Source organism: Pimephales promelas, chromosome 23 (genome assembly GCF_988280905.1).
Source record: "Pimephales promelas chromosome 23, fPimPro1.hap1.1, whole genome shotgun sequence".
Lineage (NCBI taxonomy): Eukaryota > Metazoa > Chordata > Actinopteri > Cypriniformes > Leuciscidae > Pimephales > Pimephales promelas.
Window position 1 is genome coordinate 17,818,448 of NC_142791.1, and position 19,387 is coordinate 17,837,834.

The 19,387-nt window shown below is 37.4% G+C and overlaps 1 protein-coding gene across 1 annotated transcript in view; it reads left to right on the forward strand.

The window, feature by feature from the left end:
* The first annotated feature begins 2,959 nt into the window (after nucleotides 1-2,959).
* Nucleotides 2,960-19,387, forward strand: part of ddx4 (DEAD-box helicase 4) — a 28,226-nt gene continuing 11,798 nt past the window's right edge. Inside the window, exons 1-16 of the mRNA XM_039677894.2 lie at nucleotides 2,960-3,064; nucleotides 3,477-3,536; nucleotides 5,894-5,924; nucleotides 11,294-11,341; nucleotides 11,594-11,623; nucleotides 12,767-12,814; nucleotides 13,096-13,152; nucleotides 15,509-15,535; nucleotides 15,616-15,690; nucleotides 15,915-15,953; nucleotides 16,034-16,060; nucleotides 16,136-16,198; nucleotides 16,403-16,444; nucleotides 16,543-16,578; nucleotides 17,144-17,188; nucleotides 17,853-17,995. Of these exons, the coding sequence (XP_039533828.2) occupies nucleotides 3,513-3,536; nucleotides 5,894-5,924; nucleotides 11,294-11,341; nucleotides 11,594-11,623; nucleotides 12,767-12,814; nucleotides 13,096-13,152; nucleotides 15,509-15,535; nucleotides 15,616-15,690; nucleotides 15,915-15,953; nucleotides 16,034-16,060; nucleotides 16,136-16,198; nucleotides 16,403-16,444; nucleotides 16,543-16,578; nucleotides 17,144-17,188; nucleotides 17,853-17,995 (735 nt within the window). The 5' untranslated portion in view covers nucleotides 2,960-3,064; nucleotides 3,477-3,512. The remainder of the gene's footprint in view (nucleotides 3,065-3,476; nucleotides 3,537-5,893; nucleotides 5,925-11,293; nucleotides 11,342-11,593; nucleotides 11,624-12,766; nucleotides 12,815-13,095; nucleotides 13,153-15,508; nucleotides 15,536-15,615; nucleotides 15,691-15,914; nucleotides 15,954-16,033; nucleotides 16,061-16,135; nucleotides 16,199-16,402; nucleotides 16,445-16,542; nucleotides 16,579-17,143; nucleotides 17,189-17,852; nucleotides 17,996-19,387) is intronic.

Genomic DNA, 19,387 nt, shown 5'->3' on the forward strand with positions numbered 1-19,387 from the left:
CGAAAACTTCTGGACCGTTCCCTGGGAGGCGTGCCCGGGACCGCTCGCTGAGGCTGGCGATGTAGAACTCACTCAGCGAGCGGTCAGAATAGTGAGTGAGGCACGCCAACTCCAGAAAATCCCTAGTATGGGATTCCAGGGAACGGTCTTCTTGATCAAGGCAAAGAAGAGCCACGGCGGGAATGTCCATTTTTTCTTCTTCTTTTTTTTCTTTTGGGTCGGTCAATCTGTCACGGTGCCGGTGGAGTGTAGGCAGAAGAAGGAGAACAAGAGGCGAATGCTCCAATGCAAACACTTTAATTTAACTCAGAATAGCCAACAGGCACGGGTACAGGCAGGAAACACTCACAACACGGAAGGGTAACATCAACATTGACCGACAAGGACAGACTGAATGGGAAGGAACTAAATACACACAGGAATCAACCTAAACGAGGTGAAAACAGGTGAAACAGATGAATACAGGACGCTGAACGGGAGGCTGATGAGGGAGTGAGTTCAGGTGTGGAGACAAGAGGATCCTGGGAAGTGTAGTGCTGGAGACGCAGACAGGATGGTGCAGACGAAGACTGTGACAAGTTTGCAGCTGCATCCAACTGGAATGAGTTACAAAAGACTCTGAAACTTGAGAACACCATCTCTCTCATTTCTTTTAAGAATCGACTATCAGAGCCCTACCCCTGCTCTAGTGCTCTTGTCCTTTGGTACCATGTTTGCACTGTTCTGTACATTATCTAATGTGTTATAAATCCTGTGCAATAATGCCAGTATCATTTACTACTTATGTAGTTGTCTTGTTACCTTTTAGACAATAATTTTATGCTTTATTATAGATTGTGCTCCATTAATTGTTTACAGTATGTACTGACTTTGTCTATTCTATTGTTCAGAAAATGTTGCATTTTAGTTTAAAATTTTATTTCTTGTCTATTTAAAGTGTAATTAGTATAATTTATGTGAAATTATTTGTATGTCATGCACCCCCTGCTTTATCTTGGCCAGGTCACCGTTTCAACTGAGAAAGTGATCTCTATACGTGCTTAAATAAAGGTTAAATAAAATAAATAAATAAAATCTTTTTGATTCTTATTAATACAAGAAAAGAGATGCATCCAGATCCTCTTCTCCTCAATTCAAGAGACAAAATAACTGTGGTTCATGACATTTTCTTAATCTTCACAGAACATGGTGAATAATGTACAGTGATACATTTTACATGCACATAGTACATTCGTCAAAATGTGGATCTGTACACATATCAAAAGCCTGTGTGGTTTGCAAAACAAAAACCTTTGGAGATATGCAAACAAAGGGGGGAGGGCAGTTTGTTCAATAACAGGGATTATTACATTGGGGATTATTACATGACAACATTTCCCAGAATGCACTTGCTTCGCTGCCCTGTCGCCTACCAGTAAGAATTTTCTTATCAATGTTAAAACGCATCAACCGATCATTAGTGTTCATGTAAAGATTACCCAATGGAATAAATTAAGTTAGATCGAAACTAAAAGTGTGCATGTAAACAATGAATGGCGACGGCAGAAACCAAAAGCTGAATCCCGGACATCGACGGCCGGACATGTTCGGAAATAAGAGGATGGTAACCCCTACTACTCCACTTTCTCCATAACAAGAGCCTGCTAGCTTAGCTTCCAAAAAAGATGGCTGACACTATGTGTAGCCTACATTCTGTGAGTGAGATCCCCACCTTTTATGGGCGGGTTGAGAACATGCAGGACAGACAGTAGTCTTCAGTCTTTAGCCTCTGGCCAAAAAATCCTCCGATGACGCAAAATGATGAAAAAAAAATATATAAATCTATCGTCTCAGGGGGATATGAGGAAAGCACGTTAATTTGTAAATACTGCAGGTTTTCTACTAATAGAAAGCTTAATGCTAACTCCTGAAGTAAGAAAAGTCAAGGGCCAAGTTCACTTAAGGGAACGCTAATCAAGGACTCTGACAAATGGTTATTTTCAACCAACTTTTAAAGCCAAGCTGGTTTCTACAGTAATAAATGAGCATGATAATGATGTTTTTAGAGTTGTTTAAGAATCCCCTGGTAAAATATGAAGAGATATCTTCTAAGGCGCAGTTGTTGTCACGAATGGTCAAATATCACTCATTGATTTATTGATTTAATTAACTGCAACACTGCTTCAGTGTTACTTTTACTCTTTGTATATTGGGATTGTAACTGATGATGAGGCATGCTACTGGAGTAATGATGGCGCAGCCACAGTAGCACCTCAGTGCAAGAATGTTTATTTACAGTGTCCATAACAGTCCCAAAAGTGCACAAATATATTAACAAACAAAAACAAAAAAATGGGAGTAAGTACACATAATGTTTTAGAATTTCCTTCCAAATATTTATCTCAGCGTGTGGAAAAGCTAAGCTAGAGATGAACTCATCATGTGTCTTTCTCTTTACCTCCAGTGTAATGCATTTTATTAATGTCAGGTTTCATGATCTCTTGTTGGAAAAACACACATCATCACTCTCCTAATGGTAATTAGTGTTGGAAGGGCCATTGAAATAACAGGAGAAATGTACAGTGTCTTCAGTGTTTAACAGCACTAAACCTTGTCTAACAATCTGTTATATTGGTGTTAACACTTTTGTAATTACTTAAATAATAATTAGGGCGACTTGAGGTGTACCTGTGTCTGTACCACCAACCATCCAGACAGGTGACCATAAAAAACATATAATCAATTACTATTTTAAATTTTACATTTCTTTAGTTGATTATAATTGAGTTAATTAATAAAAAAAAACCGTATTAAACGCCGCAAGTTGATTCAGGACAATGAAAGAATTATGACTCAGAGTCATTTGGGCCATCGATTCAGAAGAACAATAACTTCAAGTTGTAGAAAAACATTCAAACGAATGAGTGAATCGTTCACCTGGATTCATTAAAAGAATCTGTTCAAACGCGCAAATCGCAGCGCGTTCTAGTTTCCCGCCCACAAGTAGATGCGTCACTTCTGCCCGGTCTTTCGCCAGCGTCCCGATCGACTCCAGCCGCACGTGCCACTAGCTCTTCGGATAAATGTATGCTGTTTTACTTTTATAAACGACAGTAAAATTATTTAGGTATTAAAATGTTTGTATCAACGCGAATTTATGAGAAAGTTGAGTTGTTAGATTCAAAGTGAACCTTTAATTGACGAGATGCTAGTTTCTGCCGCGATTCAATTAATGTCAGTCATTTTGATTAGCGTGTCTATGTTTAATTATTAGCATTTAAATGAAGGTTTATTACGGTGATAACACATTTAAACTATACTGTCTGCTGCTTTTGTTAGATATCACAGCGTTTTTACGGTAACTTAGTTGTCGTTGAACCAGGAACTCTAGTGACGGCTTTGAATTTGAATAACGTTATAGGCCTAAAATGTTAGCCTAGGTTATTGGTTCCTAAAGTAGTAGCTACACGGTGTTCACATTTTACTCTTTTTCACAGATCTGAATCGTCTTCTTTCAGCCGAAGCTGCTCAACATGGATGACTGGGAGGAAGATCAGGTAAAGTCGACCACACTCTTCCTCACCAGACCAAGATGAGTGCAAAGCCACGTGCTCTCCGCTAACGTACTTGTTACTTCAGCATTGCGAACATTAGTCATTGTTTTTTCATATGTCAAATATAACATGTATATATTGTGAATGAGTGAGCTGATTGCAATTTAAGTTTTGGCAGCAGGAGTTTATACGTTTTTTACATTTTCGTGTTTGGCAGCACTTTTATCCACGCTGACGTACACTGCCATTTTAGATACCTGAAACTAAGTTACTCTCCTAGTAATTGATAATGTCGATACATTTTCAGATATCTGAAATATAAAAAAGTAACATGTCAATTCTTGATATCTGTAAATGTATTTCAACATTTTGACGAGTAACAAATTAAGTTCTTGATGTCAGGAATATTTATATTTGTACTAGAAACTAATTATCGATATATATTAGGGCTGTCCAGCGATTAATCGCATCCAAAATAAAAGTTTGTGTTTACATAATATGTGTGGGTGCACTGTGTATAATTATTTTGTGTGTATATATATATATATATATATATATATATATATATATATATATATATAAATACGCACACATGCATTTATATTTAAGAAAAATGTTTTATATTTGTATATAAAATATAATATGCATTTTATATAAAAGTATATACTGTATATGCATAAAAATATTTCTTAAATATATACAAGCATGTGTGTGTATTTATACATGTATAATAATTGTACACAGTGCACGCACATATTACGTAAACACAAACTTTTATTTTGGATGCGATTAATCGTTTGACAGCCCTAATATATGTAAAATGCTATTTGCAGTAGTAAGAATTGTATTTCTGTTCTGAGAAATTGTAATTTTCTTTGGTTGATTTCTAAAGTTTGAAATCAACAATTGAATTTTAATGGCAACCTATGGTGAAATTTAACTAGTGAAAATACAATTACAGAAATCAAGAATGATAGTTTTTACTGGTTGAAATTCAATTCTTTGTATCAATTTGTATTTCTGGGATTGATGATGTCATTGTTGATATCAAGAAATACAATTTTTACTAGTGGAAATGTAATTCCTGATATAAAAAAAGCCACTGTTACAAGTAGAAATCTATTTCTTTAAATTTAGAATTTAACATTTTTAACTAGTAAAAGAGTTAAGTTGAGTTGTTGAAATCACATTCATATCCTGGAAATGAATAAAAGTAAAAACAGTTATACTGTATAACACAAAGTTATACTCTAAAACCTGATGAGCACTACAAGTACACCCTATGGCGGGACTAGTGCACTCTTGACATTTCAACTTAAAAAGATAGTTCACCCAAAAATGAAGTTAACCCCAATGATTTACTCACCCTCAAGCCATCCTAGGTGTATATGACATTCTTCTTTCAGACAAACACAATCAGAGTTATATTTAAAAAAAATATCATGAATCTTCCAAGCTTTATAATGGCAGTGAATTGCCGTTTCTGTTTTGAAGTTCATGATAAAAGGGCATCCGTCCATGATAAGTCATCCACACAGAGGAGGGGCTTAATAAAGGCCTTCTGAAATGAAGCAATGTGTTCATGTAAGATAAATATCCATATTTAAAACTTTATCGGCTAAAATAACGAGCTTCTGGCAGATGGCCTACACCACAAGAGTAACTGGTAACATAAATGTATAGCTAGCGTAATTCTCCTCTCGCGGTATTAAAAACCAGGGCTGGGCTACAAACTCGTACTCCTCCCACATTTTTTTTTTTTTTTAAATCTTGTTTTAGATATCTAATTTGTTACTGGTGTTTTGTTTTGCTCTTTACGTCATGCGTCGGGTCAGGAGGTTACTCTTTTACCGTAAATCGATGAACACATTGCTTCACTTCAGAAGGCCTTTATTAACCCCTGGAGCTGTGTGGAGCACTTTTATCATGGACAGATGCACTTCTATCATGGACAGAAGATGCTCTTTGATGAATTTCAACACATAAATGGTCGGACATTCACTGCCATTATAAAGCTAGGAAGTACCAGGGTATTTTATAATATAATTCCGATTGTATTTTTCTGAAAGAAGAATGTCATATACAACTAGGATGACCTGAGGGTGAGTAAATCATGGGGACAGTTTCATTTTTGGGTGAACTATCCCTTTTGGGTTGAGTCTTGAGTAAATTGCTTATTTTAATGAGTTAAAGCAATGTAAAGACGTCATAACTTATTGATAATATTTTTTGCTGTCTAGTCTGAGCTACAGTAAATAACTATACAGGTTTCCTGCTTTTAACTCACTCAAACCCAATAGAACATCATTAGCTGTCATGTAGGCAAGTTGTTAATGTTATTTTTTTTTGTCCTTCTTCAGAGCCCTGTTGTGTCCTCAAAATCAGGATTTGGTAGGTGTTTTTTTTGTTGTTTTGTTTTTAACATTCTGTGCAGAGTTTCATATTGTGCCATACATGTTTAGTATGTAAGTGTTACAATATAAAGGGCACAAAGCCCCTGCCTCAACTCACTCAAACCTGCTCAGAGATCCACACAGTATCAGAATGGTAATGTGTTTTATGCATTGCTCTCTACAAAGTCCGAAACTTAACGGTAATTAAGAAAACTAGCCTTTTGCTTGACTGTTATCAAACAGCTAATACTGTGATGCTAATGTTACAGAAACCTCCGCCATTACATGATTTTTCATATCATCAGAAAAAAATTCTCTTGAAACTCGCTTGCTTCAGAGAAGTCATACTTAATGATATGCTAAAGCCCGCCAGCACGTTGATCTGATTGGTTACAAGGTAGTTTGTGACGTCAGAAACACTGGCGATTTAGCCGTGTTTTTGAGACTGTCTTTGGTTCACTGCAGTTGTAAGCAGAAAATACTCGTCAATTCTGTCGATTTATGAATTTTCACATGGTTTGTCTTAAAGCACATTAAAAAGATTACATAGATATGTAAACAACATTTTAAAAGCCCCTTGAGGGACAGAGGAACACCGAACCATAGTTTCACAAAATCCTGTGGGAAACGTGTGACTATCAAATTTTCCTATCACATGCCTATATGGTATCACATATACAATTAGGTTAGAATAAAGTGTTGTCATCCCAACAGGTTTAGTAACTTATTTTTTTTTACAATAAAAATAACCCTGAACATTTGAATATCGTCGTTGTCGTGCGCGCTCACGCTTTAGGCAATCTTTTGTGATGTGGGTAAGTTAGATGTGAGTGTTTACCCAACATCTATCTTCTGAAAAAAAAAATTTTCTTCCCAAAAAAGTTATAATTGTGAATGTTGTGGGGAAAAAATAGAGGTAGACCGATTAATCAGACTATTTTTGGCATTTTTTTTTTTACATAATCGGAATCAGCCAATATCCAACTATATCAAGCCGATTATTAGGCAGGCGCATCTGTGGGCAGCCTAGTGTTGTCGTGGAACACGTGTTTGACGCACGCTGCTGCTAGACTCATTTTCCAGCCGAGTGAGCAGCAGACCTAAATATGAACGCGTTCATGAACTATCGTTCATTGAACCCTTTCAGGCACAACACTGACCCTTAGTTAGTAGCTGGATTAAACATGGTTAAAATGCTTAACAGTATAAAGTGTGATTGTATTTCACTATAGACTAAAAGGTCCAACAGTGGGATGAAGAACAGACAGACAGATGGTGCGTTGTGATGCATTTAAAGTTTTTGTAAAATATAGTTTTCTCATCTGATGGTGGTTTTTGTCGTTCAACAGCAATTTACTAGTGAAATACGTTATTGTTAGGAGTTAAATTAAATAAAATATAATAAATCTTATATATAAAAATTAAATCATTTAAAGTTCTTTTTTCTCCTTTTTTGTGAATTAGGTTATGTCCATTTGTCTTTGTCCGTCAACAAAAAACAAACAAACCAAAAATACATGTTTCAGGACCTTTTTAGAGAGGATAAAATGTTTTTGTTGAGAAAGTTTGTCGATGTTAAGAAATTATCATTTCTTTTACATTTTAGCTTTCAAATAGAGGTTAAAAACCAAGCAAATATTGGCCAAAATTAGGGATGTCCCGATACCACTTTTTCACTTCCGATACCGATACCGATGCCACAGTTTTGGCTTTTGCCGATACCGATATTAATCCGATATTTTTATTTTATTTTTAAACTAATAAAAAATATAGCAATTTCCTCAATTAGCCCTTTAAAATATACCTCCAGTATATAGTCAGCAACAACAGTTGATTATGAAAGATTGCCACCCTTAATTCAAACACTATATATATATATATATAAAAAGAAAATACAAGTACTTCAGTACTTAAAGGGCATATTGCAGGTTAGAGGACCCAACGAGTCAATGCATAGAAAAACAATGTAGGAACTAGATTTTCTTTAAAATATACGTATAAACACGCTACAGAAGCTTCTGCAGTCGTTTTTGTGAGAGAATTTTATTTCCGCGTCTGAAAATGGGTGTGGCGGGCGTGACGCAATGAGCGGGAGAGCCGTCGATTCACACAACAGGAAAACAATGAATCGCATGACATTTCGGACGCTGAGAAAATACTCGTATGACGGATCAAGCCATAAAGTTATGAGCCTGCTATGCTAAAGAGATCAGGGACAGGCCAGGATAATGTCAGACAGAATGGTCAGAGAAAAATTGAGCTGTGATGTGAGGAGAACCAGTGGAGAACAGGACAGGTGCCTTTTAGGTGAGAGACGTGCTTATAGTAGGCTATACACGTTCGCTAACGATATACACTGTGCTCACAATATTGTACAGATTGTTATGATCCTATAACAGGCCAGCAGACATTAGTATGTTTAGGGTAGATTTATATACTATTAAATGTATAAAAACTTTACTTAAGTATATTTCTATACTAAAAGCATAGGCTATACTCGGGTACATTTTTAATACATATTTTTCACCTAGGTTATAACATAAACAGAACATTAAAGATTTGAGTATTTAAACAACCAATTTTGTTTTTCAATTATAAGTCCTATTTAGGGCATGACATGACTAAGTTACCTATATACCACTATTTGATGCCATTGGTAGTATACGACGATCAATATTCTTGCTTCGGCATACCATGATGTTGAACTCCATCATATCGCCGGGATGCTATAGTCATTTGATCTGAAGTGAACGCTACAGACGACCGCGTTTTCCGAGCCGATGCAGAAGAGAAATCCCGTCTCTTCACCTGCTCAAACCGCACCAGGAACGAAAGATAGGCTATATAGCACCGTCACTTTTATTGTAATGGAAACTTGTGGACTCGATCTTGAAGTCCTGACAGGCTGGAGTTTTCTCCACAATATCTCCACAAACACAATAATTTACCATGACGATGATAAATTAAATTCCAAAAACTAACGAAAGCACACTGACTGACGAGCGCTCTCACTGAACACCAGCCTGCTCTCCACTGAGCCGAGGCTGAGGCTCCCTGATATGACGTCAAATGACGCGATGTTGAAAAAAAAGCCGTTTTTACTAGCAGTCCAAGAAACGCTCACTTTATCTTCTAAATTAGTGCCCTTATGTTGTTTTAAAACATTTTAAATCCTGCATTTACTTTTTATATGGTATTTTCATACAAGGTTATCTATAAATTTCAATTTTTTTTTACCTGCAATATGCTCTTAAAAGCTAGCTAGCTACCAACAGGTTTAAAGTTAAAACAATTTAAACAGCAGTATTCTACATTGTAATGTGTGTGTTAAACACAATCTATGTAATACAGATAGCTTCATTATAAAGATAAACAACAAATCCCCAAAATATATGATCATAATCTGACAAATGCTATTATAAACTAGATTAGTGAATAATACATATTGCTCTTTTTATTGTTGTAAAATACATTCAATCAAAAACAATATAACAAAAATGAAAAAGATAATTATTTTAGATATAGCCAAGGCTACTAAAAATTGAGACATGTTTTAAGTGTATAGCAATTGATGATCCTGACGGAGGCAACAGCGTGCAAACTGGACTTTGGTCTCATGAATGAAACTCGGCGTAACGTTATGCCTAACGTCACAGGCCTGAGAAATACACTCACCGGCCACTTTATTAGGTACCCCATGCTAGTAACGGGTTGGACCCCCTTTTGCCTTCAGAACTGCCTCAATTCTTCGTGGCATAGATTCAACAAGGTGCTGGAAGCATTCCTCAGGGAGTTTGGTCCATATTGACATGATGGCATCACACAGTTGCCACAGATTTGTCGGCTGCACATCCATGATGCGAATCTCCCGTTCCACCACATCCCAAAGATGCTCTATTGGATTGAGATCTGGTGACTGTGGAGGCCATTTGAGTACAGCGAACTCATTGTCATGTTCAAGAAACCAGTCTGAGATGATTCCAGCTTTATGACATGGCGCATTATCCTGCTGAAAGTAGCCATCAGAAGTTGGGTACATTGTGGTCATAAAGGGATGGACATGGTCCGCAACAATACTCAGGTAGGCTGTGGCGTTGCAACGATGCTCAATTGGTACCAAGGGGCCCAAAGAGTGCCAAGAAAATATTCCCCACACCATGACACCACCACCACCAGCCTGAACCGTTGATACAAGGCAGGATGGATCCTTGTAGACGCCAAATTCTGACCCTACCATCCGAATGTTGCAGCAGAAATCGAGACTCATCAGACCAGGCAACGTTTTTCCAATCTTCTATTGTCCAATTTCGATGAGCTTGTGCAAATTGTAGCCTCAGTTTCCTGTTCTTAGCTGAAAGGAGTGGCACCCGGTGTGGTCTTCTGCTGCTGTAGCCCATCTGCCTCAAAGTTCGACGTACTGTGCGTTCAGAGATGCATTTCTGCCCACCTTGGTTGTAACGGGTGGTTATTTGAGTCACTGTTGCCCTTCTATCAGCTCGAACCAGTCTGGGCATTCTCCTCTGACCTCTGGCATGAACAAGGCATTTCCGCCCACAGAACTGCCGCTCACTGGATGTTTTTTCTTTTTCGGACCATTCTCTGTAAACCCTAGAGATGGTTGTGCGTGAAAATCCCAGTAGATTAGCAGTTTCTGAAATACTCAGACCAGCCCTTCTGGCACCAACAATCATGCCACGTTCAAAGTCACTCAAATCACCTTTCTTCCCCATACTGATGCTCGGTTTGAACTGCAGGAGATTGTCTTGACCATGTCTACATGCCTAAATGCACTGAGTTGCCGCCATGTGATTGGCTGCTTAGAAATTAAGTGTTAACGAGCAGTTGGACAGGTGTACCTAATAAAGTGGCCGGTGAGTGTATATAGACTATGCATCTTTGGAAGCAGAGGTAGACAGTAAAGGGCTAACCAGCCTAACCTTAAAGTCCAGTTATTCTGCAGCAGTCGGGGTGATAGAAACTGTCGGATGTTTGCTGGATTAGGGAGATCGTGCTGTCATGCATCAGCTATATCCTTTAGAAGTTATGAAGAAAAGAGAATTTTTTTGTTTTTATCTGTGATTTAATAAAAAATAATGTGATCAGATCACATTTGATGAATGTTTTTTCAATTTAGTTTAGCGATGTGGGGATGAGACAATCTAAAACGCATGGCAAAAAAGCATAGACCAGGCTAGAACCAGAAGTTGACAACCGGAGTCGTCGTCATGGCGGCGCTCATTGTTTAGAGCAGAATAAGGTGGATATGCCCCATAATTGTCCTGGGGGAAATTGGTCCGGGTTCTTATGGGTTAAGCCTCAAGGATGTTTTGACATTGATTTTTTTTTTTTATTTCTCTTCACTTGCAGGTCTGGGCTCCAGTAGTACTGGTGGAGGGTTCAAGAGCTTCTACACAGGTGGATTCATTTTGTACAAAATTTATTTGTATTAATACTCAAGTGTAAATGATTGTGCATTTACGGATCGCAGGAGTGATTGCCAGAAGTTACTTTAGCATAGCTTTGAGTTTTCACAGCTGTAGACTAGAACCATGGATGGGAACTTTTTTTGTAATATGCTCATTAACCACGTTCTGTACATGCACCACATCAGCTTAATCCCTCAGAGTATTGGCAGATATGTTTATTGTTCTTGCTTTTTATTTGTAGGAAGTGCAGGAAATGAGAAAAACAATGAAGGTTTGTTTTCCTTTTTCCATCTGATAAGGTTGTTCGTATGAATCTGCTCTAGAATCTTGAAAGAAATCTCTGCAGGTCTCCAGACCACACCTTAATGCAACATGCGCACTAAAATGAATTATTTTTAGTCCTAATTGGGACAAACATGTTACTGACAGGATCAAAAACAGGCAGCCAAACAGCAAGCACCCTACATTTGGGTCTCATGCATATTAATCTGAAAAACTAAAGCTGCTATTTTTCCCGTTCATTACATGCATGTTGCAATTAATAATAATACTCAAATGGTAATAGTAAATTATTAAATATTAATATCAAATGTTTGTTTGTGATCTAACTAATTCTAAAATCAACCTTCACAAACGAGCAGAAATGTTTTTAAACAGTATTTAATTATTCAGTGCATATAAAAAGTGTTCAGAAAATTCACCCTATATTCCAAATGCATGTAATGGATCTTATTGTGAAATAAAAGATTCATCTGTACATGCGCTTCAGGTTTTAACTTCAGACTTCTCTGGTGATGGTTGCGAGACTTGTTCAATCCTTTAGTTCGAGTTAAACCCGCTCATACTCTTCTGCTTCCATTTGGGAGTGCAATGTCCTACATTTATTTTAAAATAATTTTATACTTTAATGCCCATCAAAATACAGAATAAATGTTGCTACATCTGTTGCAAATGCTCTATATCTGAGAGTATCACAGAAAAGTGCTAAATCTTGATGTGCAAAACTTGCATCATAGCTGAAAACCCATGAAGCTCTTTGGCAGTGATTACAGCCTCGACAGAGTACTGTTAAGGGTCTGAGCACTTGTGTCGGGTATTTTAGTGAAGAAGCAACAAAAAGTTTGAATACTTTCTGAATGCACTGTAGATGCAAATACAATCAGTATCACTAGAGTGAAGGCGTCAAATTAGATCTAAATTATAATCGGCTGTTCTAAACAACCATATTGATCAAGCAACTCTGAGATTTGAACCTTTTGGGTCCAATTTCCTTTTGCCAACTATTTTGGTCTGGAGCCCTGTGTTTTTACAAACATTAGAAGCAATAACTTGTGTAATTAATTATATTGTGGAACCATGATGTTTGAAAGGATTTAGATCAGAGCCCGTCTAACTTAAGCCGTTGTGTTTCTAGATGGTGACTCGTGGAGATCAAATTCTGGTGATGGATTCAGAGGCAGAGGTGAGGATCTAAATTCATACTGTAATTTGTAATGTTTCTCAACACTGTTCCTTATCTGACCCAGTGCTCCCAAACACTACACATGATTATCGTTTCCTAGTTTATTATAACTATGCCTGTCCAGGAAACATGGTTAGGGATGTGCAAAACTACATCTTTAAAAATAATGGTCCGGTATTTTAAAAGAACTGTAGATTGTTACATTTATGGAGTTTAAATCTGGAGTTTTTTGTGCTTGTGTAGTGTGACTGCTGTAACTGTTGCTTATCTGTTGTTTTTAGGAGGCAGGGGAGGATCCCGAGGAGGGAGAGGTGGCTTCAGGAACACCTTTAAATCAGGTGATCTTACATTCATCTCTGATCCTCCTCATCAATAAAAAATTACCAGAGATTCTCAGTGATTTTAGATTTTCTCAGTAAAGATTATGGGGACTTTTAGTAAAAAGGTCCGGAAGAATGACCTCAGGTGATGCTCATCTCATACGAATAGACCTGCTGTAAATATGCACGTAAATTAGGGCTGCACGATTTGGGCCAAAATGATAATCACGATTAATTTGATCCATATTGAGATCAAGATTAATTATCTCTGATTTATTTTTTGATTTTAACCAAAACTAATTTTTTCACATAGGCTAATTATAACTATACTTTCACATCCATATTGTGCTACATTCCTGCTAATGTACAACTATGTGCATAAAAATAAAATAGGTCCTCTTATTCACCAAAATTCAGTGCATCTCCTTAAGGCAGAGGTCTCAAACTCGCGGGCCATTTGCGGCCCGCGGGATGATATTTTGTGGCCCCCTACTTGATATTAAAATGTAATGTTAGTGCGGCCCGCCGTTGCGTTTGCCGCGTTTTTTTTTTTAATTATTATTTTTATCCGTTATGGGCTACCATATATAGTCTCGTGACAGCTTACGGAGGGTTTGTTGTCAGTTGTCATAGACAACCACAAAGTACAAATATACTGCGCCTGGAAAAAATGAGCGCGTCGCTTCAATTATGAGCGCGCTGGGTGCTTGATGCGCGCCTACATCTGAAACGTACTTGAGCGTGCAAAATATGTGAGCGCGATATGTGAACAGGCGAGCTACCACCACCAAATCAGGCCACAGCTAACTGATAGTTTATGACGTGTTGGATACCCCTGCTGCTCTAAAACAATGTGAGAATAATCATTTTGAGCTTGTAATATGTGTTGTGTCTGAACGCGTTCAATTAACTCGTTCATATTTTGGGCGAACGTGAACTGAACGTAGCCTACTGTATTATTGCCTGATGAACGTTAGTGAACTCGTTCATTCAAGTGTCTGTGAACGGAGGAGCGAGGAGGCGTCGTAAGATCATTTAAAAGGGTTTTATGAGGTCGGTGAGGATGGGAAAATCTTATGTTTGTGCAAACTTTGCCCATCGATAAAATGATTGTTATCTGTGGTTGTTGTATGTTCTGTGGCAATAATAATAATAGCCTAATAATAAAAAAGAAGCTCGCAGCAACATGTGGAAAAAAAGAACTAACTAGCTCATTTTTGAAATATGAACTGAACTAGTTCATTTTAAAATTTGTGAACTGAACTTTGAACTAGTTCATGTAATGAACTTGGTCCAACAGGTTGATAAGAAGGTTTGCTTTGATATGTGCAAAGTCAGTAATTTGCACATATCAAATTTTCAAAAGCAGTAATTGTTTTTCTAAGTATAATAAAAGGAAATGTGCCTTTCGGGAAAAAAAAAACATTCAATAAAATAGTGTTGTATAAAGAAAATAAAAAGCAAATATGACTATCATCACAAAGATGTTGTGTATAAGAAAAAGAGTTTAACTTTAAAAAAAGTTAAAATTAACTTCAACTGTCAAAAGGTCACCTCATGAAGAACCAATCGTCTACAGAAAGGAATGTTCAAATTCAGAGGAACAGTTCAGAAGAAACGTTAATGTCAGTTGTTCCATTTTTGGAATACTTAAATACATTTTTTTTTTTTTTGGAATATGCGGCCCGGCCTGACCCAGACTCTATCTCCAGCGGCCCCCAGTTAATTTGAGTTTGAGACCCCTGCCTTAAGGAATAAATAAAAATAAAGTAAACAAATAAAATGTAGCAAAACTTCAACAGGGCACTATTTTACATTTACATTGTCTTTCACTCGGTCTCTCTTGCACACACACACTCGGTATTGTTCACGCGCAGACACTATCTTTCGAGCGTGCTCTTCATCTCTTTCATGCACTGTCGCTTTCGTGCAGACACGGTCTCTTGCGCACTGGGGCTCATGGAGGCACGTGATCAGACAGTGGTTTGCAGAGCGCTAGATTGGCTTTGCAAAAAAATGGTCATAACTGTTTAAATGCTTATATAAATATTGCTTTTGTTTGCGCACGTGATATCAGGAAGCAGTGTAACACACTCATGAGGACAGGAGGACAACGGCGATGTGCAAATCGAGTTTTACTGAGATCTTATCCCGAGCAAATTGGCCATTAATATTACAGACGTCCTGTGGTAAAATTACATTACTTGTAAAGCTAATCCCGTCTGAATAAGGCTTTAAACATTCAAGCTTCACTTGCATACACAGCAGCCTCGCTGAACAAGTTGTGTGTGGTGGCTTGAGCATCTACAGACACTTGGAGGCAATATTTAAAGCTGTGTGAAATTTTACATAATGCTCTTGCTTTGTTTTTCAGAAACTGATGAAAATGGCAACGAAGAGGGTAATATTTATCTTTCGAATAAAAAGGCATGTTTAATGAGTCTAGTGTTTAGTTTCCTGAAGCCCATCTGTGTGTTGCAGGGTGGAAAGGAGGTGAGAGCCGAGGAAGAGGTCGCGGTGGCTTCCGTGGGGGGTCTCGAGGTGGTTTCCGTGATGGTGGGTTGTTGGAATAAAGTAATTTTAATTGTAATTTTATGTGAGAAAATGGCCAAAAGTGTCTGCCTTGAAATATGCACTGCTATGCATGCAGGAAGTTGGTTGCCTGGGGCAATGGTGAATTAAATTTACTGCTCATACGCATTTGACCGAAAACACTTACTTTGACCAATCACAGTTGAGTTCTTAAATACACAAGTTAATTTTAATCTGTCATTCTTAAGGTGGTAATGAAGAGACCGAAAGAAGAGGCTTTGGGAAAGGTGATATTTAAATATTCATCTCTGAATGAATGCATGTACAATTGCATTAGAATTTTTACATAATCCTCTTTATCTTCCAGATGGTTGTGAAAATGGCAACGACGGAGGTAATATTTCTTTCTTTTGAATAACAGACATGTTGTCATGCCTTGTGTGTTTCATGGAGTCCATCTGTGTTGCAGGGTGGAAAGGAGGTGAAGGCCGAGGAAGAGGCCGAGGTGGTTTCCGTGGGGGTTTTAGTGATGGTTAGTTTTTGGAAATAATTAATTTAAATTGTAGTTGAGAGAGAGAAGATAGCTCTGCTAGTTTCATGTCTGTCTCCTGTCATGTTGGAGGTTGATTGGCTGGAGCAATGGTAAATCATGCAGTTAGTAGGTATACATGTGTATGACCGCAGCTGCCTTTGACCGGTCACAATCGAATTGTAATATTTATCTCTTGCTCTTAAGGTGGCGATGAAGAGACGGGGAAAAGAGGCTTCGGAAGAGGAGGTGATGTTAAATTAATCTATTTATGTGGTGCTTGAGGGATTTTAACAAGTGGTTCTTCTGTGCTTTAACTGAATTCTCTCTTCAATGGCTCGGTTTAGGTTTCAGAGGCCAGAACGAGGAAGTGTTCTCCAAGGGTAATTACTGCATTTATAGGAACTAGCAGGGCTCCACGATATTGAAGAAAAATGCGATAACTCATTAAATAATGCGATATGATAATTTAAGTTTATTTTACAGACTTTAAGCATTATCTTATGTAAAATTTAGATAACCGACGTGTTTCACATTCTTTTACAAAAACATCCCTATAACTTCTGAAAGTGCACATCAGTGTTTTACTGTAGAATGAGAAGTGTTCAACACCGGTGTAAAGCATGGGGTTAGGGTTTCAATTAGGGAAGGCCTACATTAGGGTTATTAAACCCAAACTGAATAATAAAACACTGCTTAGTCTTTACTGTATGAGTTAAATATATACTGATTCTTATTAAAGCTAGAAGTTATTCAGCCAAGAGCAGCAAGTGATTTTTTTTTTCTTTGTCTTTTGTTCATGACCCAAGTTATTGCAAGCTGTTGAGAGATTCATATCCGATACATACATTTGCAATATTTTGATATATTGTGCAGCCCTAGTAACTAGTATGTAATAGACTGCTGCTTTAACTTGCTGGTTTTCTTGCCCTTTCTCTGATTGCCCAGTCTCAACATCAGACAACACAGATCAAGAAGCTGGTGAAAATGCAGGTGGGTCATATTTACATTGAGTGCAAAACAAAGCTTTTTTTTTTTTTTGCTGTATGAAATCAGATTTTTTCCAAATCTGGAAAAGTATTTGGGAATTTTTTTTAGATTTAGGTTTTCTTAAAATAAATGATACAACAAGAGGTTTTTCATTGCGCAACCAAAGGTTTTATAGGCCGTTTAAGACAGTGAATTCAAGGTCCATATTTTTTATTATGCAAAACTGTTTGTCTTCACCATAAGCAAGTCTTCTGATGTTGAAACCGCATGGATGAATACTTTATGGGTTAGGACTTGGAGAAAGTCATATTACCAGAATGTAATCTGTAAATGTATATGGCAATCTTTATTATACTGGATAGCATATCCTGCCATTATTTTGACAATATTTTCTAAAATGTACGTTATTGATGACAAAATTATTTAAAAGTGTATCAAATATAATTTAGTAGTTTATCATATTAGTTTAAATAAAATGCTGCTGAGCTACAGTACTTGGTTACAATATTCCAGCAATTATTTGGGAACATAATAGCATGCATAGTATGAATGTGACATGTTAACATGGATTTTAAAATTTTGAAATGGGCTGCGTAGGATCTAAAGTTATTGCTGCAGGCTTGTTTCATATCCAAATTGAGTAACGTCCCATTTGTCTGTGTTGCAGGACCTAAGGTGGTCTATGTGCCGCCCCCTCCTCCAGAAGAGGAGAGCTCCATATTTGCACAATTTGCCACAGGCATTAATTTTGATAAATATGATGATATTTCCGTGGAAGTGAGCGGCAGCAATACTCCAAAAGCCATTATGGTAAGTTGTATAGAGATAAATTTTGCAATCCATTTTAACTTTAAAATAGATGATTGTATCAGTGCAATGTGGATGTGCCACACCCATGGTGTTCGTTACTCCACTTCCCTGCCATTCACGCCATTCAGGTTAACCCTGCATGAACAGTATCTGCAAATTTGCTGCGCTGAAAGTTCAACGTAAGCAGAGATATTGTCTTTCAAAAATCAGGAAGTTTAATGCTTACAAAAGCGATTCGAATGGGTGTACGAGATACTTCCTGGGTTTTATATGCAACTAACCCATAAATTTACAGGGTTCCTGCGGATCCTTAAAGTCTTAAAGGGATAGTTCACTTTGAAATGTGTTATGTTTTGTTTTAGCTTACCTCAAGGGCATCCAAAATGTAGGTGTCTTTGTTTCCACAGTATTTTTAATTTTGAAATTTTTCAGTCAAACTGTTGTTGTCTATCAGTCATACACTGGAGGCAAAGGGGGTCCACTTTAAAGAGCATACACAGAGAAGTCAAAATTAAACATGATTTAATGACTCATGATTAAACATGATTTAAATGTAAGTACACATTGATGGCCTAAGACACGAAACGAGCGTTTTTTTGTGAGAAAACGAACAGTTTTTATATCGCTTTAACCTCGTGTAATCACAGTGACGTCCAAGTGATCTGAATCAGTTGTGCAATGTCCAACTGAACCGAACTGAATCAGTTCAATATTACGCCGGAAGTGATCGTTGAGTGTGACGTCACTCAATATTTACACGGAGATTTCGGAAGTTTTACCTTTTACTAAACATATTTAGATATACCGAAATCGTCTTCCACTGCGGTTTCCTGTATATCTAAATATGTTTAGTGAAAGGTAAAACTTCCGAAATCTCTGTATAAACAAAGAGTGACGTAGGCGCGCAAGCGATCACTTCCAGCGCATGCGCAGACCGAAGCGCCCGTGCCGTCAGATCATTTTGTCATGGCTATGATTACAACAGGTAAAACGATATACTGTTCGTTTTCTCACACAAACCGCTCGTTTCGTGTCTTAGGCCATCAATGTGTACTTGCATGTATGAGTCATTAAATCATGTTTAATTTTGACTTCTCTGTGCATGCTCTTTGAGGTGAACCGATTGAGGACCCCCTTCACCTCCAGTGTATGACTGACAGACAACGGTTTGACTAAAAAATGTCAAAATTGAAAATGCTGTGGAAACAAGGACACCTACATCTTGGATCCCCTTGAGGTAAGCTAAAACATCATTTCAAAGTGAACTATCCCTTTAAATTATTATATACATATATATATATATATATATATATATATATATATATATAAATAATGAAGAGCTCTTTTCCAAAAAGCAAAATGAGTTTGTTGTGTCATTCTGCTGTGTACAGA